Genomic DNA, 27543 nt, shown 5'->3' with positions numbered 1-27543 from the left:
CTTTATATTACATGTCATCAGTTCAAGCACTCAGCACAGTATGAGATTCAAGTTCCATGTTTATACCATCTTTCGTCGTAGCTCCTAGGTAAGGAAACCATTAAATAAATGTTCCATCTCTTCCTCTCTCTCTCTCTCTCTCTCTCTCTCTCTCTCCTTTGCTCGCTCTCTCTCTCAGAAACGTCTCACACTCACACGTAATACTCCTTATCCTTGTTTTTCTGTTTCTTGTTGCCGCCTTTTGAGCTCTGCTGTTTGTCCTTCAAGATGGCGCCGTTGCTGTGCACGGCGGAGTTGGTGATGTAGTTCCTGCTCTCGTCCACCTGGTAGGACCCCTCGTCCCTGTTCCTGTACTTGTACATGGCGTACAGGAGGATGAGGATGCACAGAGCGGCGGCCGCCACTATCCCGACGACCATTCCGGTAGTGCTGCTAGACTCGCGGACCACTTCCGAGGGCCCCGGGACTCGCCTGACGCTGGGCTGGGTGGGGAGCGCTGTGGGTACATTATGGAACAGGGGGGAGGTTATTAGTGGGCCCCTCTGCCTGGTGCTGTCTACCTCATAGGATGTGGGCAGCGGGAGCAACGCTAGGTCTGGCTGGGGTTTAAGCTCGCGGTTATTCATTTTCCCGGCCGGCCGTTTGGCGGCGGGCCAGCGGTGGAGGGTTGTGGCGGTGGAGACGGTGGTGCGGCTCTGGTCGGGGGCTAGAGGCGGCGCCGCAGGGCCACCGGCGGAGGGTTTGTTAGGTCTAAAGTTCTTGGTGTCCCACTTGGGCGCGCGAGCTTTGTGGCCACCTTCAAAGGTCGACGTGGACAAGGTCTTATCTGTTACCAAGGAGAAGGTGGTGTAAAGATCTTCATCATCAGTAGGGGGTAGGTTAAAGTCGAACGCTTCCCCAGAGCCATACCCCGATATCACCAAGCCATCATCATCATCATCATCACAATCATCGCTGCCTCGGTCCGACAAGCAAGGTACCCCCGCCTCAGTGGCCTCGGACAGGGACTCTTTGGTGGTCTCAATAATGGTGAGGAGTGGACGGAGGGTTGGGGGGAGGGGGATGGAGGGGGCAGGGGGAGGAGCTACAGAGGGGGGCGCTAACGGGTCCTCTACCAGTACTGGCATCACTAATTCACCTCCTAGGGTCGGAAACAGACAAGAGGACATATTAGAGAACAGCAGAGGCGATACGGCAATAATCACCATATAGACAAGCACGGCCACTATAGGAGCTAAATAAACACTATGCACACTGAACATACACATTTAACACACTATAGAAAGGCACTTTATAAAATAAAATCATAGCAAAATCAAATTGAACTAAAGGGTTGGTTAAAGTGCATCAAAAGGCGTAGGGGAGTGCGCGAGAGAGCCAGAAATCGCTTAGGATAGAACAAAACCATTTTTTTCTCTCCATGCATATAAATAAGCAGGGGGCAAAACATTAGTGTGTGTTATTAATACAAAACGTGGTTGATACAAATAGTGCAGTGATAAAAGTGAATAGTTACTTTCAAAATGTTTAAATGTAGATGACTATATTTTAGATGACCATATTTTAACATTATTCTATCTTGTTGATTACCTTATTTCTTGCAACTGCATTATGCACTGCAAAAAGGTCATCCAGATCCTCTAGTGATACAGTATGTACTATTCTACACAAAACAACTACTCACAGTGTTAGGATGGGAAAGCCCAACTAACAGGATCTGGGTTATGAGACTGGAGAGGGCTTCTGGCTCCCTGGCTGCCCCCCACCTCGCACCTTTTGACTATCTCTATACAGCGTCCAGAATGGCAGGATCTCAAGGCAGAGCAATGACACCTGAACGTTAGGCCTTTCAGAATGTTTGAGTGTTTTATCTCTTAACTGAACTGTACGCTGCAGCTGTGTCAGTAACTTTCACCAAGTCAAACTGTCTGAAAAGTAAAGAAGTGGTCTAATGTTGAATTAACGAGTGATGAGCCAACATCCCTCTTATCACCACAAATTCATATTAAGCAATCTGTAACTATAAACAAATGACATCAAGCTGGTTATGAACAAAGGGAACAGTAGTCCGTTTATACTTTCCCACCTGTACCTGATCCTACAGTTTTACATCTGATATTAAACTATCTCTCTCTTGCTCCATCTGTGTGTTCAAGTGAAAAGCAGAGTGCATAAAATAACTCCGCAGGCAACTAGTTTTTTCTCCCCGGCAACATTGTTCCCAGCTTCAGGCTAAGTAGCTCATTAAAAACATAAGAAACAAGGCAGAAGCAATAAAGAGCTTATGTAGTGATTAGAGTAGCGCTGGGAACCAGGAGGTTGGAATTAGACTTGCAAATCCACCGATCCTGCTGGCACTTATGAGAGGTTGACAAAGATCATTTAAGAGGATAACAACCAAGTGTGAGCCTGAATGTGTGAGTGCATGAATGTGTGAGTGCATGCATGTGTGAGTGCTCGTGTGTATGAAGGAAATCGAAATATGAGGTCATTAATCCCCAGTCTTGCATAAAGTACCCAAACGCCATACTTGGGTAAAAGTAAAGTTACCTTACTGTCAAGTAAAAGTGAAAGTCACTTATTAGAATACTATTTGAGTAAAAGTCCTAAAGTATCTGATATTTACTGTACTTAAGTATCAAAAGTAATTTTCTGATATTAAATGTATTATTGAAAGTAAAAGTACAAATTTTTTGTACAAAATTATTTGTATTGTAGTTGCGGCTAGACATGCCTGGGCTTGAGTGGAAATGTTTACACTTGATGTGATTAACCACTCAAACTTGCAAGCTGGCCTACGACCACCCTGATTCGCCAAACTTGCTATCAAATGTCGTTTTTTTTTTTTCTTCTTTTTTGTAGTAACGAGTAACAAAGATGCTTAGGGGAAATGTAGTGGAGTAAAAGTATACATTTTATTTAGGAAAAGTGAAAGTTTAGAGGTTGAAAAGATCCACACACTGGATTAATGCTCCCAGTATTCAGTGTGCGGATCTTTTCAACCTCTAAGTTATTCCATATATTGATCCAGCACCTGGCCTAAAAACAGGATCGGATGTGCACACATTTACTCTTTTTCATAAAAGTGAAAGTTGCCAGAAATAAAACAACCCAAGTAAATACTCTCAAAAACTACTTAAGTACTGTAGCAAAGTATTATTACTTTGTTAAAATACACCACTGTTAATTCCTTACTCTTTGGGATTTAAGGAGTCAGGTACTGTGAGTACGGCATAATGAATCCAGTTCAGTAAAGTAGGCCTATATGTTGCTTCTTGTGTTGTTGAGAGCCAAAAAACATTCATGATGTCATTGCTGCTGCCAAAATCCACTGCCATCAAGGCCTGTGTATACAGTACTGCCAATGATCCTGTAACAGATCTTGAAAAATGCTAGTTTACTACGAGGCATTATTAATGCAAAATGAAATCATAAGAAACATAAATAAAATCAAGGCAAAACACTACTAAATAATTATCACTCACAAGTTATAGCAAACATTACAATAAACAATCACAAAACTAAGAGCACAGCTATATCTAATTTAAAAAAAGATTACGCATTTTATAAAGCAAACACATTTCATCCAAAACATTGATCTGTTAAAAGCATTATAATAGCTGAGTAAAAGGTTATTCAAGGAATAAAGCATACCACATAGTCTGTGTCAACTTACATCAACAAATTGCCCGCATGATTTTGGCATGAAGAAAAAATTCACAAAAGAAAGTTGTGTAAGAATGTTCTTGGATAAGTAGTTTGTATTGTTAGAAAATCATTTTATCAATAGGAGTTTTTGTTTAATTTATCTTTAGACATGATGGTACAGGGAGGCAACAACACAGACATCCACACCACATAACATGAAAAATAAACTTCACCATAATTCTGTTTTGTTTTTTTCTTTGCTAAATAATCCAGCTTTTACAAAAAACTGTACATCTATAAGTTTTTCGCTTTGATAGACTTCTCAATAAATATCTACATTCTATTCATTTTAAGTTTTTGCTTAATTTGTCATTTTGTTCTTTAGAATGTATGGATGACTGTACATATTTCAACATCACTAGAGAGGGGGGGGGAGTGGGGAGTGAAGGGGTGGGGCCTATGAACATACTACATTGGAAATGAGGATGATGAGGGTGGTAGTGTAAGTCAGTTGCCATGTCCATGTAAAGGCAGTACGAAGCGGTCGGGCGGCATTAGAGCTTTTGGCTGTAAGGAAGGGATGGGGATATACAAACAATGAGCATATACATGCCCATCTACAGAAAAGAACAGAACTCTAACACTGACAAGTCTGACAAACCCTAAACTGCAACTTCTTAGCCATGCAGTTCTTTTTTCTCATAATCAATCATTCAATAATAATTCAATTGGTTATAAAAAAGAGCTCATAAAAAAAACTAAAGATATCAGGTGGGTCTGGAACCACTTCACTGACCAATGTGTTGGCTTCTTGATGTTTGGATCTTTATGTAGTTGTTTGTTGTTCTGTGGTGAACAATTTCCACTGAACATTTATCTAATTTTAAGAGTCAGGTTTGTTTAAGAAAGCAGTGGTCTCAGACACACTGTTCATTCGCTGAAGTAGTTCCAAGTCCAAAAAAGTAAAAAAGATGTTATCTTATAGAAAATATAAAACCGTGATTCAAATATTCCCTTCTAATTAGAACTGATCGAAAACTAAACATACTCGGTAATTCAAAAAATCATAACCAAAGTGTCAGAGATCAATTGGATTATACCAATACAAAAAATGACCTGATAAATCTACCAAATGAAAAATGTCATTACGATGGAATAACAAAGCCATTTAAATTTGCACACACTACAACCAGATGCACACACTATAAAACAGCCACATCGAGAGGGGCAGTCTTCCACGTGGAGGACTGTCCGCTCTGTCATGTGATTTTAATGACAAATATATCTGTTAATGTTAGTCTTAACACATGGACTGGGCGTGCAGTCTGGGTGTACGTCAGAGAGAGAAGCTATTGGCTGAGAATGGGTTCATCTTTTTTTTTGTACTGCAAGATGTTGATGCATGCTTAAAGTAAGTTGCATTTAGGGAAAGTAGAAAAACAAAAACATTTGGCAAGCTGTGGTCAGGTAAGAAGTTGACCAAGATTAGAGGAATAGGTGGTAGTTCAACCAAGGGCAGTAGGTTATAAGGAATACACAGTACCAGCTGTAATAATCAATTCAATGGTTATGTCATTATGCTAATTTACAGTAAGAGGATAATATAGTTTATTTATCTAGCCTATATACCACAAATATGTACATTTGTGTAATATTTAACTACTTCAAAATTGTTCATCACGTTGTACGATGCAATGCTGATACCCACTGCCTTTAGTTTTCACTAGACAGAAATATACAAAGAGTATAGAGGAATTCCACAAGAAGGATTATGGCTCTAGAGTTTGGTAGCACTTTATCAAACAGCACAGGAACAGTGAAGAACCCAGGAATTATTACTTAGAAACTCATTTTTGGACACGTCACCAGCAGCTCTAGTGATTTACTATTTGCGACTCTTTGTTTCCTCACAAGCTTTTTGCAAATTCCAGCAACTATATCAGTGTGAATAATGTCTTTGACTGGAGCTTTAACTGTTGTTTTGCTTCCCTCTGGAATATGTAGGGGTGGGACCTATGCCCACCTCCCATTGCTCTCTGTAAAGCACATTGTGTTGCCTCCGAGTATGAAATGCGCTATACAAATAAAGTTTGATTTGATTTGACTGATAACCACTCACTAATGCATAACATATTTTTCGTGTGAGTTTTGATGTCGTAACATATTGACCTCTCACTTTAAAATGCGAACAAATTCATTCAGAAGGTATTCAAGTGAAATATCCCTTAACCCAAACATCCTAGCCGGTGTCATTGACAGATGTGATGTCGAAAGTAACATTCACACAGACTCCAGGGTCAAACTGTTATCCTTAGAGGCAGAGTGAAGAACTCTCAAGACAGATCCCACGACCCTTATCTTGTAAGAACAAACAGAGGTGCAGAGGCTGCATTGACTGATGTTTCCCTCCTAGTGGAACCATCACATTCAGGGCAGGGAAGGCTTTATTTACACTATGTCTTCTTACGGATTTTGAATATGAGCAGGGCAGTCCAGAGCCATTTCTATAAGTGGGGAATTTAGGACCCCACCATTCCACTTCAGGACACTCTGTGAACCTGAAGCTGCCCGTCCAAATACAGGTGTATTGAAGACAGGTGTACTGAAACCTACATTAAGAAGCAGGCGCAAGCCTTTATCCACTAACAACACACTACTGATCTGTCCTGGGTTTTAACAGCATGTGTTATTTAACAGCATGTGTTATAAGATCGGTTATTTTGCATGTCAGTGCTACATTTGCTTGCATTTTTCACTTGATCACATCCCTGAAACATGACTTTGCTGCTATGTACTAAATGTAATTATACATTATGCATAATATAATTAGAGGTCATTGCTACAGTGTACCTATGAAAGCTGTATAAAGACAATGCTTACTTGAAGAGGATCAGAAGACACGGTGTGATGTTAGTTGCATAATATACGTACTTCTGAAATAGTCTGGTTTTATTGAACTCTACACTGATATGAAAGTACATTAGGCTGGTATGTAAATATGGAATCAAATGATGCAGCTAAATAAACTTGATGCTCAAACATCATTGAGAATAAATTTTCTATGTGCTCAGATGACTTTAGTTATATTCTGTCAAACATGCTTTATTGCCTTGTGAAATGACGGAGCAGAATATTTTGAATTCCCTGTGTAACTAAATGATGTTTCATGGCTATGTGCTATGTGTTTTCGACACAAGAGAGTGTGCTTCAACCACAAAACCTTGACTGGACTATCATATCTCTATCTGTATGTTTATTGTTTTGTCTATGAATTATAGTTGTGATGTAACTGTCTATCTAAACATGTTGGCCCTAGAGGTTCAGAGGAGGCAGCTTTGAAAATGTTCCTTAGTCTACAAAAAAGCGATTGTGTAGTTGGACAGATGGAACCATTGACTAATAAGACCGCCGGAGGTGGAGAGGACTTTAATATTTGTTACTGAGAATTCATCTTCTTTTCTGAATGAGCAGCTAGATAACACATAGATGACAGTCTCTGAAGTCACTGATTTTGCCAACTTAACGTTGTTACTTACTAGTCTTTCCAGGCTACCTTTTCAAAGAGTGATTCTTAAAGTTAGAAGAGATTCAGGATCAGTATAGTTGAGTTTCAGACAGTATGGTTCCATGGATTTGTGTGCATGCACAGTTATATTTTATACATGCATTATTCCTAGTAAACCATTTATAAAGGGAATTTAACAACCTATTGTCTAGACCACAATATTGTCTAGAACAAGATTATACTTAACCTCTATACTCCTCACTGCTCAAATGAATCCCATGCTGTCTTTTGTTAGCCATCTTAGTACCATTTTATGGAATTCCTCTAAGGGGAGGTTGATATTCGACAGGTTTACAAACAGAGAAAATAATCACTTCTCGACACCTCAAAGACACACAGACAGATGGACATAATGCAGATGGTGCAGAGGGGTGTTTGCAACCACAGATAAGGTGCTAAATAGGAGGAGGAATGGAAGACAAGCCAGCCCAGTCAAGGACCAAGCACACAGGATGGAGCCCATCAGAATCCATGCTTCAAAACAATAAAGGTCACCAATAGGTCACCTGGACATGGATGGTTTGAGGCAACAGCTACTGCTAATACTGTACATGCCATAAATGACAGCTAGAGAGCAACATAAAAGAGGAAAACAGGTATAATTTGGGGCAATAAAATTCCTTTTATGCCATCTGCATTGAAATACATTTCAAAGCAGAACGGCCTGGGGAGGGAGAGGAGGGTGAGGAGAGGAGAGGAGAGGAGGGAGAGGAAGGAGAGGAGAGGAGAGGAAGGTGAGGAGAGGAGAGGAGAGAGGAGAGAAGGAGAGGAGAGGAGAGGAGAGGAGAGGAGAGGAGAGGAGAGGAGAGGAGAGGAGAGGAGAGGAGAGGAGAGGAGAGGAGAGGAGAGGAGAGGAACGGGGTTTTGAACATATTCTTCGTACACAACCTTCTTTGGGTAAATATTGTGATAATAATTAACTATAATTGCCTGTTTGAGGCCTAAACGTTGTTGATGGCAAGAAAAGATTTTGTTGCCTTTTATTTGCTTTGACAATCAGTAATGGGATGTATCAGTAAAAGCCTAAAGGCACAAAAGCGTAAAGTATGTGAGGAAAAAAACATGTTTTCAGCCACCGAAAATTCATGCTGCACATTATGAGGAATGTTGTATTTTGGATGATTGGCTAATAGATGATGACACTGGCTCAAAAACACAGCAAAAGCAAGATATCAAAACATACAGGAAGACAGATGATTCTATAAAAACACACCAAAAAACATCACACGTGCTTGACAGAAAAATATGACAATATCGACCCCCCAAAAAATATGAAAATACTGAGCCACATAGCATGCAGCTGTGCACGTCAACGGATGTTGGGGTTAGAATGGTGTGAATTTCTGTGTAAACATATGACTGGATGACTGGGGCCCTGTCCATATCTGTGCTGGGAAATCTGTTGAGCTCAGGGTCGTCAGTACCGAGCAGAGCTGAACCCTTTTACACTGCTATCTCTCACATACGCTTTGGGAAAACTTGGGAGTGACCTTCAGAGTCAAATCAGATGGCCCTGATAACTCAGCAGGTTAAGCAATATGAACCCTGCCGTTCAGTATATCAGCTGTCTGTCATGTCTGTCAACCTTCTTAGCTGTTGAGGTTCTACCACAATTTAGTACCTTAATACATAAAGCAGCAGTCTTTTTACATTAACAGAGTGCTAAATGTAATACGCCTCAATTTTCACTCTGTTAAAATACTTATTCTGAATGATTCTAGCAATAAATATGCAGTTTATTTGCAAAATATACGACCAGTACTGCATCTCATCACTCTAACCTTTCTGACACTTTATTGGCATCATTTTAAGCTGCAGGTAAAGCAGTTTCCCGTGTGCCGGGTCTCCCAGGGCGTACAGCAGGTGTCATCTGAGGATTCCAACATAAACATTCTGCCTGGTTTGCGCTACAGTCGACTGTGAGGATTTATGACAGAACAATGTTTATCTTAATGCTATATATTTAATGTGTCTCATATGAAATATCACATCAACAACTGAATTTACAGACTGTAATTAACTATAATGTAGATGCAAGTACATTTTATGGACGAATGTTGAATATGACTCAGAGGAGCAATAAATGACATCAACTCTGATTGGTCTGAAATTGTTTATGCAACTCACCAAGGCTCTGACTATGGCTCCGATTATGGTCACGTAATTGGACTACGGCAAATGTCAATCACTATTGGCTAAAGGCATACTGTGATTGTCAAATTCCGGTAATTTGCTCGCCCAAAGTACCCAGAGGTCAGTGGGGCTGTGTCCAGTGAAGAGGTGGAATAACTGAATAATTAACAGGTTAGAATGGATGCATAAGCATAGAGTGGAAAATAAGCGAATGCCATTCAGATTTGCCTCCCTTTCTGTCATCAGAAGGGGACCAATTATAATTATACCACCCCCATCTGAAAAAAGTCACGACTGACTTTATATGTAATAGTCTACCACAGGATCCAAGCTAAGAAAAATATATTTTTCCTAATATTGTGTTTATCTAATTTGTTTCTCATCAATCAGATATTATTTTGTTTTATATGGAAACGTTTAATTATTGGGATAAGCCCCTTGATATGTTGCTCTATATGCATAGAAAGATAAGATAATATTGTTTGCTTAAACAGCAAATACATTAAGTTGGTATCGATCTAAAGCTGATTTCAATCATTGTAACGAAGAGCCAATGTTCTTATATATATATAAAATCTTCATCAGGATTAGAACCCAGCGCTCCTGATTATAAGAGCAGTATCTAATCCACTCAGCCACTGGGCAGTATGGTAAACCTAACAGAGCATGTACATACGGTATGAAGTAAAGAGCACTTTATCAAGCAACATTTAATGAGTTTGTGTTGCGGCAGCTCTTTTGCATGCCAGAAGCCTAGTTTAATATTTTGGGGAAATTATAACAGCAGTTCACTGTCACACTGCCCAATGGAAGCGTTCCCAGGAATGCTTTATTTTATTAATATTAATTTATTTTCTTGTAAATTAGTTACGGTCCCTGCTCCTCCTCAGTGATGGCTACGAGATGCCCCCCAACACTCCCATGAACAGCTGCACATACGCATATAATGCCTTTTTCCGTAGCGTTTGATGATAGCACCAGTGGTTTTGCGTGACCATAATGGGGCCTATGATTTGATGGACAAACTGGCTAATATTTCTAGCCTACTCATTAACTTGCTAAACATTTTTGAAAACATTTTTAGAGGTGAACATCTAGATTACTGTATAATTATTGGGATTTCACTTACACAGTGACATGACAGACAGCTGACAGTCAATATTGTACCCATGAAATGCAAGGCAATTCCCAAGTTCTCCCAAAAATCCCAGAGGAATGATTTGGACCTCAAAGTTGTCACAATATTCTATTTTTCATATTCGGGTTGGAAAAAGACAGCAGAATAACATTCACCTTGAAGCAAAACTATAGAAAAAACAAAACAAAAACTCGTACACAGAAATTCGATGATATCTGCTCTATTAAATTTGTTTAACAGGCAAACCTCTAAATATGGAGAAACATAAATTAAAATGAAACCAAAAATAGTTGTTTTTTTGCTAGATATCACACTGTAATTTCACTGAAAGCAAATTATGTCAAGAAGGGAATCTCAAAATGTATCATGTGTCAAAATGCAAGTCACTACAGAACCACATGGCACGAGCATTCGACTCAAACACAATATGATACATTTTGAAGCATCAAAAAACATGGTTCATCTTCATACTAATTTTGTACTTTTCTCTTAAAGTTTTTTTTGTTACTCAGCCAATGCTGAGCAGACAAAATTAGTATGTATATTGGTGACCATGTTAACTACTTCGAAAAGACCCCATGGGCAAGTGTAGCTTGTAAAACGGATGTGCTAAATATTTCGAGGACATTCTACAGTATATGACTTATAATAAAATTACTCATATAAATCATCATGCTCAACTGTAAATTACATGTAGCTTTTTTCGTTAAGAGAGCTCACAGTTAAGTTGGGTGTGTCTACAGTTGATGTTGTGCATATTGTGCAATTTGTCTCTATGCCCAGAAGTTACACTTTGTGTGTCCATGGGGGCGCGATGCTTTAAGGATACTGTGATCCTCTGGTGCGTATGAGTGGAGAACAGGTGAAAAGCAAGCAGAAGAACAACTAACCTAGCCCACCTGCATGGCCGGAGTCACACTCCTCCAGGTCCTCGTCGTCACTCGAGCACTCCGCCGACGACACGATGTCATCTGACGTCTGCTTCCCCAACAAAATGAGGGAAATCAAAAGAACGAAGACATGCAAGAACAAAAGAACAAAAACAAACGCAAAAACACAAAACAATGAGAGGTCCTGTCAGTCACATACTTTTTTCTGCAAATACAGGTTATCAGTGAAGAAAATGGCCGGGGTACAATGGTCCTCTAAACATTTCACCTCCTTCCATGTCGTAGTTTCTCAGTGAGAAAGGTTCACAGGTAAGGATGGACACTATCAAGGTCAGAGGAATTATACACCGTATATCAGCACAGTCAAGAACAATCTCGGTATTTTCTGAAACGAATGCATCAGACAATAGTTCTGATTTAGCAGTCAAACCTTCATCATCTACACTTCAAAGGTAGGTAATTGAAAAACTTTTCTCTGTTTCACAAACCCTTTATTTCAAATGCCCGCAATACTATTTCCCGGGCTGCTGAAGTCTTCTTGCCATGGCTGTTAACTCTGTCCAATCTTTCACCCCTGCCAACTCCACCTTCCTCCATCAATAGTTTGCATGGATTTTCATTACTATAGATGATGGGTATGGAGCTAAGGGGGCTGGATCGGAGCAGGGGCTATCACTGACACCCAGCGCACCGCTGTCAGCCTGGACCCCTGATTCATCCCCCCCCCCCTCTCGGGCCCAGCCACCGTGGCGCGCTCGTTTTTCACCCCCAGTGCTCTGGCATGTCTTTATTAGAAGCAGATTAGGAGGGGGGTAAAATAAGCGTTGTCATAGAGAAGCTTTATGAAATTATAAATATCAGAGGGAGTAATGGAGTCTTCAGGCCCTGGACAGCCGGCCTGACGGAGCCGTAAATATGAGGGAGGCTGAAGGGACCATAAAACACCGCAGGCCGACTCCCTGGGGCTGGGGGCGGGGGAGGGGCGTGGTGGGGGAGGGGCGTGGCGGGGGAGGGGCCTGGCGGGGGAGGGGCCTGGTGGGGGAGGGGCCTGGTGGGGGAGGGGCGTGGTCACGCACAGATGGACGCACACACAAATACATGCACGCAAACACACACACGCACTCACCACACTATTATGTACAAAATGTGCACACAACTATTACCCTCACACACATTTCTGTGGACTAAGTGTTACGCACTGAGGGCTTGATGTACGAAGATCCCAAATAAAGTGTGCTAAATTGCATGCGTATTCTAACAGATTGCATGTGTTGTTAATTTACTTATTGCAGGTGATCAAGAAATTCATTGCATGTTTATGAAGGCGAACACAAAAATGGACAAGGTGCGTATCTTAAACTTTTGAGAGACATTATCCTCAGTGCGCCCTGTAGGTAGATCAGCTTGGACATGTTTATGCCTCTGGTAACCGTTGTGCTCATGATCTCACACATGAAAACACCTGGGTAGATCAGCCCCTAGTTTAGACAGGTGCATCCACACTGAACTGCTGTAAAATACAGCCCATCAGCAAATATGAAATGACTCATTTAATTTATATATTTTGTGTGGAAAAAGACTTCTGGCATGGCGGAGAGGGATTGGATCCCAGATGCAAGAAGGAATGAGAAAAGTAATTGCCTGATTCACTGAGAAAATGTGAAATTAAATAATTCAGATTTTGAACCTAAATGGATGTCTAGTCCTGTTCTGCATATCAGTATTTTTCTTTTTAAAGGAGAAGTTCAGTATTTAGCGTTATAAGCCCTGTTATAAGGCATATACAATCATACACAGTGGTCCATATCAACAGATGAATGCAGTCTCGAGATGTATTGCTCATGTCACCGCTAACGTACACAACCGATCTGTTTAGGCTTACAGAAAATCCTTTAAAAAATGCCATTAACTCACTTACAAAGACAATCACAGAGTGGTAAGTGGTTCGATGTTCTGATCCAAAAACAATGTGCAACGTATCCTTTGAATTGGGTTTTATTTAATGTATTAAACCCATTGGCGTAATACACCAAAGAAGTAGCTAGATACGCTTGCAGTGAAGGAATCGGTCACATAAACGTACACTCATTTAGCAAAATGAATCCTTATTAAGAGTTCATGCTGGACGATGAAGGTGAGGAACTTGATTTTGATGGTGATGCGTATTGTTTTGAACTGGACCAAAAGTGAGGAAGAACCGGACCTGACTGGAGGGGCAGTTGCTCATGTCCAGGGAGAAGAGTAGAGGGGAAAGGACGCAGCCTTGGGGGGAACCGCTGCTGATGGTTCTGGAGTCAGAGACGTGTTTTCCCAGCTTCACGGGCTGCTTCCTGCAGGTGGAGTCAGAAACCTGCAGCTACGAGAGCTTGACCTCCAGCCAGGGCAGGACGATGGTGTTGAAAGCCAAGATGAAGTCCTCAGACCCTGGTGTAGGAGTCCAGGTGTTGGAGAATGGACAGTAATGGCAGTAATAGGGTCATGCTTACTGCATCGACCACAGACCTGTTGACTCTGTAGGCGAACTTCAGGGGGTCCAGGAGTGGGTCTGTGATGGATTTGAGGTGCAGCAGACAAGAGGTTGGCTGATCAGGACAGGACTTCAGGGTGGAGGGAGGGACAGAGTCTGGTCCGGGGACCAGGGGGATTTGGGTTTGTAGTTGGTGATCTGTCTGAGGCCTTTCCAGACAGAGGACCAGTTTCCTTCTGAGAACTGGTGTTGAATGTTCTTAGAGAAGTGTGATTCAGCCTCCTGCTCTGCCTTGCTCAACCTGTCCTTAGCCTATTTAAACCAGTCCTTGTCCCCACTCCGACGCACTTCCGCGTTCTCCAGCCTTAACCCCGCCCAGTCTGGCTGTAAACCAGGGTTTGTCGTATACAGTCACTGACCCTGGTGCAGGTTGGGACACAGGCATTCTCACAGAAGCTGGCGAATGACGTCACAGTGTCTGTGCATTCCCCCTGGCTGTTTCCAGCGCTGCCCGCACAAAACCCTCATCACAGCCAGAAGATTCTTACCACACGCGAGTCTTCTCCTTAGCTTCTCTGGTCCATGTATTTTCAATGGCGCAATGTGAGAGCTGGTCTCTTCTGTGTTTGAATCTTCCACATCCATCTCGTAGTCAGCTCTTAAACCTTTCACTCACTTGCCCTACTCGGACAGGCAGGGGAACTTCATATTGAACATTTGAACGACATTTAATCCCGTTCAGATGTATTCCTCCAAGCTTTCGAGCAGTGAAGCCTCGAGGTGTCCGACCGATAAGCAAATCCACCCAAATCCCTTCAATTCACTTCCAATCTTGAGGAAATTATACATCACCCCGAGTGTAAACATATCAAGGTTCATCTATATTGATTGATTGCCCTCCTGTGTGACAGAGGGAAGCCGTCGTGTCTGGCTTCAAGGCAAGGAGAGAGAGAGAGAGAGAAGAGAGAAGAGAGAGGGAGAGAGAGAGGGAGAAGAGAGAGAGAGAGAGAGAGAGAGGGAGAAGAGAGAGAGAGAGAGAGAGGGGGAGAAGAGAGAGAGAGAGAGGGGGAGAGAGAGAGAGAAAAGAGAAGAGAGAGAGAAGAGAGAGAAGAGAGAGAGAAGAGAGAGAGAGAGAAGAGAGAGAGAGGGGGGGGGAGAGAAGAGAGAGAGAGAGAAGAGAGAGAGAGAGAGAGAGAGAGAGAGGGGGGAGAGAGAAGAGAGAGAGAGAGAGAGAAGAGAGAGAGAAGAGAGAGAGAGTATAGTAATACAGGGTGTTTCGAGGTTCTTCTGTGTTGTTGTAGATAGCCTACAGGACTAGTGGTTCTTAGCATTCCTGTCTGCTGCCTCCATGGTGCGTCGGCCTAAGGGCCTTCTGTGCTGCTGCCGATGCGAATCTGAATAATCAATGCAGGATATTTACCTCGGCTGGGTGGCTCGCTAACTGACAGCCGCTGCTAGCCATGCCAGGGAATATTAGCATCCCAGTAGGGGGCGGCCGGGGCGTGAGAGGTAGCAAGAGAGATGAGAGAGGGGGCAAAGCAGAAAGAGGCTGGCATCTCAATTAGGGGGGAGTCCAGTAAATGTTCTGGCAACCCTCCAGGTGACAAAACAGGAGTGAGAAAAGTTGAAATATCCCATGTGTTTTGTTGTAGGTCATTAATTATGTGGATAGAAGTAGTTGTAGTAGTCGCACCCTCTGTTTGATGGGAGCTTTATTCACCAACACAACAACCCCAAAGGCACAGAAATGAGTCCAACAGTCGGCTTCCAGGAAAAGCATTGTTTTGTTTTACGAAAGGGGTATTTTTGGAAGATAAAACATGAAAATGCATCATATACTTCATATTGGTAAATGGACTGCACTTATATCTTACTTTTATCTAAAGAGCTTTACAATGACCTCTCATTCACCCATTCACACACCAATGGCGGCAGTTGCCATGCAAGGTGCTAGTCTGCTCGTTGGGAGCGATTTGGGGTTCAGTGTCTCGCCCAAGGACACTTGGACGTGAGGACAGGAGGAGCCGGACCTCGACAACCTCCACCTCCTGAGCCAAGGCCACCCACAGTATGTTTCCTATACTATACAAAGCTGTTCTTTCCCTTTAAAAAGTTTGCACTGACTTTGATTGACTTTGGTTAATCGTGAGCAAAATGCAGAGGATTTTAGTCACGGATGAGCTAAAGTGCACGCTTGCCTGCGCATACATGCATAATTCAACCCCATGCATTCACAACCAGGGGAGGAAAGATGTTTTGGACAAGGGTGTGTGTGTGTGTGTGTGTGTGTGTGTAGCTAAGTCAATGACACACTGCTCTCTGTGTGTTATCTGATATGAGTGTGTTTTGACACTCAAAAGTAACTTGTGTGTGGCCTGCTGCTGTGTTTGTCTGGGCCCTGGAGCTAAGGGCTAGCGAGGCAGAAGACGGACAAACTCCTACAGCTAGAGTGACACGCTGAACTGTCAAATGATGACCAACAGGCCCCAACAACCAGCACTTACCTCACCTCACCACGACTTCACTCTGTGTATCTGCATGCAAGCTAACGTCCTACTTCTCAAAAAGTTACACAGTCGTGTCAAAATGAATCTGTCTTACTTCAACCACTCAGATGAACACTATCTTCCAACTGCCTCTCTCTAATGCACTTGAGGCATGTGGTCTTAAAAGAGGACCTTCCGTACCTCCGTTGAGCACCCAAGACAGATATTCAACACCACAAAACAAATCAATAGGTGAAGTGAGATAACAAAAAGCCAACGAGGCATTTCAAGGACCTCCAAAACTGCACTAACAGGCATAAAAAGAGCTGCCCATCGTTAAGCAAACTAAAGGTACTCTCTTCTGGCCACGCTCTCAAGGGCAGAAAGCTCTACTGGCCTGAAACAGAACCATTTGACTTAATACTGCCATGAATAACCAGAAGAGATCTTAGGCCCATTACCAGGGAAAGCCCGTTATTACAGTCCTGACAGCACCAGGTACTGAACAGATACACACTCCCAGAGATAAGGGGGAAGAAGAGGATTTGGGTCCTTGAATCTACGGCTTTTTAACGCTCCTCCTTTGAAGGAACACAAGAGAGAGACATTTGTGCCTCTGTGAAGAGAAAGTAAGTGTAAAAACGATGTAGCCATTGTTGCCCTACTTCCATTGCTAAGTGCCTTTAAATATTGACCCATGGTGTTAGCCTTGCTCATGGGATTCTGCTATTTGGGTCCCGGCATCGTGAATCAGGATTAATACTATTTAGACTTCAACCAAGATCAAGACAAACTAACAAGGAATATATGAGATTCACCACAGAGCGACGTCATGGCTAACATCCTGGTTCTTTTCACACATATCAAGAAGCCTCTGTGAGCAGGAAACCTAGCGCACCAGGCGGTAACACCGGTCCATTCCCGGCCTCCTGATTCTCAGTGCTGTAAGGTAACAGAAACATTTTCTCTGAATATGCGCGGCCCGTTCCAGCCTAGCTCAGCTGAACCGGTGCTGACCCATACATCACCATGTCGGCGGCGTGTTCATCATGGAGATGTTCTGCCTGAGGGCTGATTCACAGCGGGGAAACAGACGCCCTCATCCTCTCACCCCTGCACTCATGGGGCGTCATCGATTATACGGCGACCAAAGCAAAACGCTGGCGCCAGCGAAAACACCTCCCCTCAGGTCTGAGAAGCTCCTCTGTCATGTCTGTGTACCAGAGACAGATTTAAAATGCTACATGGATTGAGTGCCATATGGATTAAGTTGGAATTGGGATGAAAGGTTTGCATACTTCAGGCGTGCGCGCACCCCCCCCCCCCACACACACACACACACACATACACACCCACCTTATCCACAAGCACACACACCCCTACACAAACTGTATTACTCCCAAATCCCACCCTCTCCATTGAGACAGTCAACAGCTATAACCTCACTGTTGTTCTCGACAGGGGCTTAGGGGAATACTGTTATCATGTCCAATCAGGAGTCTTGACACAATAACGATGAGGCGGCTTGTATTACAGACCCAATCAATGGCACAGAGCTAAAGCCCTTTCAATAAAGACTAAGCCCCTGTCTTGATCCTGTCCATGCCTGAGACAGGGGATATCATATTCACACAAGCCCTCATCTGATAACAATCTCTCTTGTCTGTTTTATTTGCTTTTCTTTATTGTATTCTGCAGCCAGGGGGATATGGCATTCCAGATGGGACTTGAACTAGCAACCCTCGCTATCAGACCTGGGTCAAATCCTGTTGATATTTCACATAAAATGTGGCTTGATAAAATTACTTTTCTATGGAACTAAAGCCTCTTTAGCCTCAGTCTGATCCCTTGTCTGATACAGTAACAGTCCTTCTCAAAACTCTTGATCTGTTTCAGCAATATAATTCCAAGCTTCGTCTCTCTGCCTGTCTACTGCGTTCTACTGCAGCTGAGGGCCCCAGAGAGGGTGGGCTTGGAACCAGCTACCTGCAGGTTGAGGACCCCAGAGAGGGTGGGCTTGGAACCAGCTACCTGCAGGTTGAAGATCCCAGAGAGGGTGGGCTTGGAACCAGCTACCTGCAGGTTGAAGACCCCAGAGAGGGTGGGCTTGGAACCAGCTACCTGCAGGTTGAGGACCCCAGAGAGGGTGGGCTTGGAACCAGCTGCCTGCAGGTTGAGGACCCCAGAGAGGGTGGGCTTGGAACCAGCTGCCTGCAGGTTGAGGACCCCAGAGAGGGTGGGCTTGGAACCAGCTACCTGCAAGTTGAGGACCCAAGAGAGGGTGGGCTTGGAACCAGTTACCTGCAGGTTGAGGACCCAAGAGAGGGTGGGCTTGGAACCAGCTGCCTGCAGGTTGAGGACCCAAGAGAGGGTGGGCTTGGAACCAGCTACCTGCAGGTTGAGGGCCCCAGAGAGGGTGGGCTTGGAACCAACTACCTGCAGGTTGAGGACCCCAGAGTGAGTGGGCTTGGAACCAGCTACCTGCAGGTTGAGGATCCCAGAGAGGGTGGGCTTGGAACCAGCTACCTGCAGGTTGAGGATCCCAGAGAGGGTGGGCTTGGAACCAGCTGCCTGCAGGTTGAGGACCCCAGAGAGGGTGGGCTTGGAACCAGCTGCCTGCAGGTTGAGGACCCCAGAGAGGGTGGGCTTGGAACCAGCTGCCTGCAGGTTGAGGACCCCAGAGAGGGTGGGCTTGGAACCAGCTGCCTGCAGGTTGAGGACCCCAGAGAGGGTGGGCTTGGAACCAGCTACCTGCAGGTTGATGTACAAGAAGGCAACTTGTTCTGTTTAATGGTAATTGCTTAAGTGACATTTGAAGCGTGCTTGCAGTGTACTTGGGGACAAGTACAAAAAGATTTGTATTAGTTTTCCAATAACCATGCGTTGGAGTGACCAAACGTTTACTATGCACATGGGTGCCGTTGTATGAGAATACTATTTGGCCATGTTGATAAATATGTTATCAATATGAGCTCCAGGAATGCAATGAAATCTCAGTCCATTGCAATGATATGCTGGCAACAGTATCCATGTACTGTCTGTCCATGTACTGTATTGCTAGGGCCGGGCCGGGCAGCTCGATGGAGGGGTCACAACTTGACCTCCGCATACAGGAAACCATATTGGCCTGGAAAATGGCTGTGGGGTTTATCACAATGCAGGATCAATACTAGATTAAAGCTGCTTCGCAGCGATGAGGCGGGGCCAGGCAATTTCCGACAAGTTTAGGAGCAATAAGCGAGAGAATAGGAGGACAACAAGAAAGTTGACATTCCAATGTTAATTTTGTACATTCATATCGTATCGTAAAAACATTTGTAAAACATTTTGATGCATTGTAAGCTCGATTTTGATAATTCAACAATCTGGTCAATGAGTTTGTGAATTACAGTCTGAACATCCAGTGGAGCAAGTTGTGTGGTGTTAATTGATTGAAAAATGTGGGATGAGATATGTTTATTAATTTTTACAGGTTTTGTCTGTTTTTCTTTATAATTGAACATTAACTTCAGCAGCTGTGTACTCAGTCAGTTGCCAATCAATCGATTTAGTCATTGTAATCCTCGGCGGGGGCTGGGTAGGGTTGCCAACAGCGATGTCTTCGGAGCTTGCGTTGGATTGTGGGTAATGTAGTTTTCTCTGTATGTAGTGTTGGTTTCAGAGGACAGAATTAAACATATTTTTAAAAATTCAATTTTTGAGATAAAATTCTGAAAAAATCATACTACATCTTGGATATGTGGCCAATGTTGTCACTTTTTATGAGGATGATCAGACATTGATTTGGCGAGAATTAATAGGAACTGTATACAGAACTGTTAACAGTAAAACTTTTTGAAGTGCTGTGGGCTCTATTTTTCATATTTCAAAAATCTGTGAGGATCGTTTGGTAAGGACAGTCTGAAGATACAGTAGATCAATTTTGGTGTCAATTGAACAAAAAATGTGGGAGGAGATAGGTTTGATAGGTTTTACAGTTTATGAAGAAATCAGAGTGATGGACTTCAAAATTCCTGCAAGGTCAAAGCATATGAAAGTTTTGTCTCCCTTGGGACTACATTCACGTGGTGGATTTACAGTGATAGCACCTATGGCTGATTTGTTATGATTTTTTTTTAAGTTTTAAACTTTAGACTGTTGCTGTAGCGCCACCTTCAGGTTTATTGACCTACAATGCAGGTTGAGGACTTTGGGTATAGTACTGGAGCTTTGTGCAAATTTTGGTGATTTTTTGTCCACGGGAAGTTAGACTTCAGTGGAAGATGGAGAATAATAATAATAAGTAAAACATTTTCATGCATTGTAAGCTCAATTTTGATAATTCAATAATCTGGTCAATGAGTTTGTGAATGACAGTTTGAAGATCCAGTGTAGCAACTTTAGTGTTAATTGATTGAAAAATGTGGGTTACAGGTTTTGTTAGCTTTTTTTTCATAATTGAACATTAACTTCAGCCGCTGTGTACTCAGTCAGTTGCCAATCAATCGATTTAGTCATTGTAATCCTCGGCGGGGGTTGGGTAGTGTTGCCAACAGCGATGTCTCCGATTCGTTGAGCTTGCGTTGGATTGTGGGTAACGTAGTTTTCTCTGTATGAAGTGTTGGTTTCAGAGGACAGAATTAAACATATTTTTAAAAATTCAATTTTTGAGATAAAATTCTGAAAAAAATCATACTACATCTTGGATATGTGGCCAATGTTGTCACCTTTTATGAGGATGATCAGACATTGATTTGGCGAGAATTAATAGGAACTGTATACAAAACTGTTAACAGTGAAACCTTTTGATGTGCTGTGGGCTCAATTTTTCATATTTCAAAAATCTGTGAGGATCCTTTGGTAAGGACAGTCTGTAGATACAGTATATTAATCTTGGTGTCAATTGAACAAAAAATGTGGGAGGAGATATGTTTGATAGGTTTTACAGTTTATGAAGAAATCAGAGTGATGGACTTCAAAATTCCTGCAAGGTCAAAGTGTATGAAGGTTTTGTCTCACTTGGGACTACATTCACGTGGTGGTTTTACAGTGATAGCACCTATGGCTGATTTGTTATGATTTTTTTAAGTTTTAAACTTTAGACTGTTGCTGTAGCGCCACCTTCAGGTTTATTGACCTACAATGCAGGTTGAGGACTTTGGATATAGTACTGGAGCTATGTGCAAATTTTGGTGATTTTTTGTCCATGGGAAGTTAGACTTCAGTGGAAGGAGAATAATAATAATAATTAAAGCTGCAAGCAGCGTTGTGGGGGCCAAGCTGACCACACGAAAGATGAAGCAAATGCGACTGATGTTTTGAAGGCTTTAGAGATATGTTTGTCGGACTGCAACTACACTGCAAACTTGGTAAACACAGCAAACGTTATAACCACTGCAAACTTCAACCACTGCAAACTATGAATATCATTCAGCTCAATAAAACAAGAAAAGTAGGCTGGTCTAATACTCAACACTCGTGGGCAGCGGATGAGAGCTAAAGTCTTTCCCACACCCGTGTGGCCAGCCCGTTCGTGGAAATTCTGCCACACCTTCTCTTTCAAGGCTGTAGTGAGGACCAGCTGAAAGATGGAGTTTGCGGTGTTGGGGTCCCTCACACACTGATGCAAGACTCCCTCCCTCAGAGTCAGCCTCTTCCTCTCCTTGAGGATCTGCCGAGTGTCACGTTGCAGGGCGATCGTTTCTGTTGCACTGGGCGGTTTCCCTGTCTGCAAGGATAACAGCATTTGGCGAATCATGTCATCTTTTTGCTGGGCGTCCTTCCATTCTCCAGGGGGCCCGGCCCAGCTGCCCTTCTTCTAGGTCAACTTGGACAGGAGAGTTAAGCATTTCTGGGCATGGGTCTTCCACCCTGGTGAGAAAAGTCTTCAGGGCCAGGATCTCCTCCTCTTCACTGATGCCCTATCCACGAGATAGGGCATCAGCATTAACATTGGTTTTGTCAGGCTGGAACTTTATGTTGAAGTGGTAGTTTTAGAGTCTGGCTGCCCACTGTTGCTCCAAGCTTCTCAGGTTCACCTCCTGTAAGTTTGCGAGAATGTTGTTGTCAGTGAATACTACAAAATGGGAGCCTAGAGTGGAATTTCTTGCTGCACCAGCGAAAGACGGCCTACCTTCTGATAGCAATGAAGGTAAACAGGAGTCTGGCCAGTGTTCTTCACTTCTTCACTTGTACCTTCCCATTCAGACAAACTAGACTCCATTGAATCTTCAAAACCTTCCCCTACTCCACAGAAGTCTACACCCACTCACTGCATTTCCTTTACCCACTTTGACTATTTGTACACGGCCATGAACATGGCAAACAATACGCAACCAAGTTCCGTCTGCTGCATTTTACACAAGAGGAGCGCATTATTGTACTATATGTGATTGTCTGTACTGTATGTGCTTGTGTCTATGTAATTGTGTCTATTGTATGTTATGTTCTCTGCTGTACTGTATGTCTGTGATTGTCTACTGTATGTGCTTCCGTCTGATTTTCTCTACTGTATGAGCTTGTCTATGTGATTGTCTCTACTGTATGTGCTTGTCTGGATAATCGTCTCTACAACAAAACCCATGAATATTATGTACTGTACTGTAAGATGCCTCCCCCACATGGCAAACATTTGTAATACACACATATTACTTACTCTGAACAATAGGCACACGAGTCCCTGGTCTGTGAGCCAAAATTCACAACTTTTAACTGGCAGGAGCGACCGACAATGATTCTATTGTCTGCCATTGACTTCCACAGCAGCATAATTACAATAATTATAAGAATGATCTTTGGATGAGAGGGAATCGAACCCTGAACTCGCTGCTTGCGAGACTGACGCGCTACCCGCTATGCCACGACGGATCTTCCAAACGCCCTTCGCAGTTTTGAGTGGATAATGTCCTCTTGGTAGAGTGAGACCTGAGCACTTAATTAATGTCACCTGGTAGGGTTGCTTCCTCTCGGTAGAGTGAGAGGGGGGGGTGTCTTTGTTTAAATTGGCACACAGCGAAAAGTATACATAGCATAGCTCAACTATTTACTTCTTCAGAATCCAGACAATCATGCGAACATTTCCATGTATAAAATGTCCTTCGGTCTTCAGAAGTGTAGGAGAGGTGAAGAGTTAGAAACAGTTAGAGATTCTAGAGCGAAGAGAGATTTTCTAGAGCGTGGCTCCATTGATTTCAATGGAGGGGGGGGAGTCATTATTCGAACTGTCCCAGAGTGAAAAATATACATCGAAGAGCTTAGCTTTTTTGATTTTATGAATCCCAAGAGTCGTGTGAACGTTTTGATATATAAAATGTGTATGAGCTGTGAGATTTAGAAGAGGGATGGCAGTTTAGAAAATGTGTGACTTTTTCCAAAAACCTCTGAAACTGGTGAAATTGTGCAGAGGACAAAAAGTGTTTCTTTCATTCTGCAATCAAACAAATGAAGTAATAATGAAACCATGGGGTGTTTTGAACTCGGCATGAGCCAGGGAATCCATTGCTACCATCATTTTGAAGATTGGACATACAGTTCAAAAGTTACTGGCATAAACGCAACTCCAACTTTGACACGCTGGTGGCGCTAGAGTGCACGAGATGTCAACGTAAGGCTTGGGGACAGATGTCATGGGTGTGTCCCGGATGAGTGTGCCAAATGTGGTTTTGATAGATTAAAACATTACTGAGATATGACCCCAGTTCCTGTTTTGCAGCTTTTCGGCCAATTTTGATTGGCTGTCACGAGGGAACGCAATAGACAATCAAAAATCCCTGTAAGACTTTTGTGGACATCGGTCTATAGATTGTGCATACTGCGTGTGGTGCAGATTGGTGAAAAAACCTAGGAGGAGATACATTTTGAGTGTTTTACACTAAATCCAATATGGCGGGAAATCCAATATGGTGGAAAATGATGTCATAGGGTGCGTTGAACTTGGCTTGAGCGAAGGAATCCAACGCTGCCTCGTTTTTGAAAATCAGGCTTACAGGTCAAAAGTTGCATGCACAAATGCACCTCCAACTTTGACACGTTGGTGGCGCTAGAGCGTTCAAGCTGTGGACATGGGTCTTGGTGAGAAGACTTTGGGGACTGTCATGAATGAGTGTGCCAATTTTCCCAACTTTTTACCATACGGTTCTATGGGCTGCCATAGACTCCAATGGCAGAAGAATAATAATAAATAATAATAATAATAAGAAAAGGTACAAGAACAATGGGTGCCAGCGCTGCGCTGCTTGGCCCCCAATTAAAGCTGCTTCGCAGCGATGAGGCGGGGCCAGGCAATTTCCGACAAGTTTAGGAGCAATAAGCGAGAGAATAGGACAACAAGAAAGTTGACATTCCAATGTTCATTTTGTACATTCGTATCGTAAAACATTTGTAAAACATTTTGATGCGTTGTAAGCTCGATTTTGATAATTCAACAATGGTCAATGAGTTTGTGAATTACAGTCTGAAGATCCAGTGTAGCAAGTTTGGTGTTAATTGATTGAAAAATGTTGGATGAGATATCTTTATAAATTTTTACAGGTTTTGTTTGCTTTTCTTCATAATTGAACATTAACTTCAGCAGCTGTGTACTCAGTCAGTTGCCAATCAATCGATTTAGTCATTGTAATCCTCGGCGGGGGTTGGGTAGGGTTGCCAACAGCGATGTCTCCGATTCGTGGAGCTTGTGTTGGATTATGGGTAACGTAGTTTTCTCTGTATGAAGTGTTGGTTTCAGAGGACAGAATTAAACATATTTTAAAAAATTCAATTTTTGAGATAAAATTCTAAAAAAAAATCATACTACATCTTGGATATGTGGCTAATGTTGTCACTTTTTATGAGGATGATCAGCCATTGATTTGGCGAGAATAAATAGGAACTATATACAGAACTGTTAACAGTAAAACTTTTTGATGTGCTGTGGGCTCAATTTTTCAGATTTAAAAAATCTGTGAGGATCGTTTGGTAAGGACAGTCTGAAGATACAGTAGATCAATTTTGGTGTCAATTGAACTAAAAATGTGGGAGGAGATAGGTTTGATAGGTTTTACAGTTTATGAAGAAATCAGAGTGATGGACTTCAAAATTCCTGCAAGGTCAAAGCGTATGAAAGTTTTGTCTCACTTGGGCCTACATTCACGTGGTGGTTTTACAGTGATAGCACCTATGGCTGATTTGTTATGATTTTTTTAAGTTTTAAACTTTAGACTGTTGCTGTAGCGCCACCTTCAGGTTTATTGACCTACAATGCAGGTTGAGGACTTTGGGTATACTACTGGAGCTATGTGCAAATCTTGGTGATTTTTTGTCCACGGGAAGTTAGACTTCAGTGGAAGATGGAGAATAATAATAATAATCAAAATTCCTGCAAGGTCAGAGTGTATGAAAGTTTTGTCTCACTTGGGCCTACATTCACGTGGTGGTTTTACTGTGATGGCACCTATGGCTGATTTGTTATGATTTTTTAAAGTTTTAAACTTTAGACTGTTGCTGTAGCGCCACCTTCAGCTTTATTGACCTACAATGCAGGTTGAGGACTTTGGGTATAGTACTGGAGTTATGTGCAAAATTTGGTGATTTTTTGACCACAGGAAGTTAGACTTCAGTGGAAGATGGAGAATAATAATAATAATTAAAGCTGCTTCGCAGCGATGAGGCGGGGCCAGGCAATTTCCGACAAGTTTAGGAGCAATAAGCGAGAGAATAGGACAACAAGAAAGTTGACATTCCAATGTTCATTTTGTACATTCGTATCGTAAAACATTTGTAAAACATTTTGATGCGTTGTAAGCTCGATTTTGATAATTCAACAATGGTCAATGAGTTTGTGAATTACAGTCTGAAGATCCAGTGTAGCAAGTTTGGTGTTAATTGATTGAAAAATGTTGGATGAGATATCTTTATAAATTTTTACAGGTTTTGTTTGCTTTTCTTCATAATTGAACATTAACTTCAGCAGCTGTGTACTCAGTCAGTTGCCAATCAATCGATTTAGTCATTGTAATCCTCGGCGGGGGTTGGGTAGGGTTGCCAACAGCGATGTCTCCGATTCGTGGAGCTTGTGTTGGATTATGGGTAACGTAGTTTTCTCTGTATGAAGTGTTGGTTTCAGAGGACAGAATTAAACATATTTTAAAAAATTCAATTTTTGAGATAAAATTCTAAAAAAAAATCATACTACATCTTGGATATGTGGCTAATGTTGTCACTTTTTATGAGGATGATCAGCCATTGATTTGGCGAGAATAAATAGGAACTATATACAGAACTGTTAACAGTAAAACTTTTTGATGTGCTGTGGGCTCAATTTTTCAGATTTCAAAAATCTGTGAGGATCGTTTGGTAAGGACAGTCTGAAGATACAGTAGATCAATTTTGGTGTCAATTGAACTAAAAATGTGGGAGGAGATAGGTTTGATAGGTTTTACAGTTTATGAAGAAATCAGAGTGATGGACTTCAAAATTCCTGCAAGGTCAAAGCGTATGAAAGTTTTGTCTCACTTGGGCCTACATTCACGTGGTGGTTTTACAGTGATAGCACCTATGGCTGATTTGTTATGATTTTTTTAAGTTTTAAACTTTAGACTGTTGCTGTAGCGCCACCTTCAGGTTTATTGACCTACAATGCAGGTTGAGGACTTTGGGTATACTACTGGAGCTATGTGCAAATCTTGGTGATTTTTTGTCCATGGGAAGTTAGACTTCAGTGGAAGATGGAGAATAATAATAATAATCAAAATTCCTGCAAGGTCAGAGTGTATGAAAGTTTTGTCTCACTTGGGCCTACATTCACGTGGTGGTTTTACTGTGATGGCACCTATGGCTGATTTGTTATGATTTTTTAAAGTTTTAAACTTTAGACTGTTGCTGTAGCGCCACCTTCAGCTTTATTGACCTACAATGCAGGTTGAGGACTTTGGGTATAGTACTGGAGTTATGTGCAAAATTTGGTGATTTTTTGACCACAGGAAGTTAGACTTCAGTGGAAGATGGAGAATAATAATAATAAGTAAAACATTTTGATGCATTGTAAGCTCAATTTTGATAATTCAATAATCTGGTCAATGAGTTTGTGAATGACAGTTTGAAGATCCAGTGTAGCAACTTTAGTGTTAATTGATTGAAAAATGTGGGTTACAGGTTTTGTTAGCTTTTTTTTCATAATTGAACATTAACTTCAGCAGCTGTGTACTCAGTCAGTTGCCAATCAATCGATTTAGTCATTGTAATCCTCGGCGGGGGTGGGG

General features: G+C 42.2%; 1 protein-coding gene across 10 annotated transcripts in view; it reads right to left on the bottom strand.

Annotated features, from left to right (window-relative positions):
* Window positions 1–191: 191 nt before the first annotated feature.
* The window catches only part of LOC311308807 (neurexin-3a-like), a gene marked incomplete at both ends in the record, with an annotated part of 277100 nt that continues 249748 nt past the window's right edge, over window positions 192–27543 (bottom strand). For 3 of the 10 annotated variants that reach the window (XM_084437859.1, XM_084437860.1, XM_084437858.1), the window contains 2 exons: window positions 192–496; window positions 11384–11465. In XM_084437859.1, the coding sequence (XP_084293985.1) occupies window positions 192–496; window positions 11384–11465 (387 nt within the window). Of the gene's footprint in view, window positions 1142–11374; window positions 11466–27543 lie in introns of all 10 variants that reach the window. The other 7 variants (XM_084437862.1, XM_084437855.1, XM_084437861.1 and 4 more) reach the window with 4 other exon arrangements.

Source organism: Borostomias antarcticus, assembly GCF_949987555.1.
Source record: "Borostomias antarcticus genome assembly, chromosome: 5".
Classification (NCBI taxonomy): Eukaryota; Metazoa; Chordata; class Actinopteri; order Stomiiformes; family Stomiidae; genus Borostomias; species Borostomias antarcticus.
Note: the sequence above shows the minus strand (reverse complement) of the source record. Positions and strands in the feature narration are given on the sequence as shown.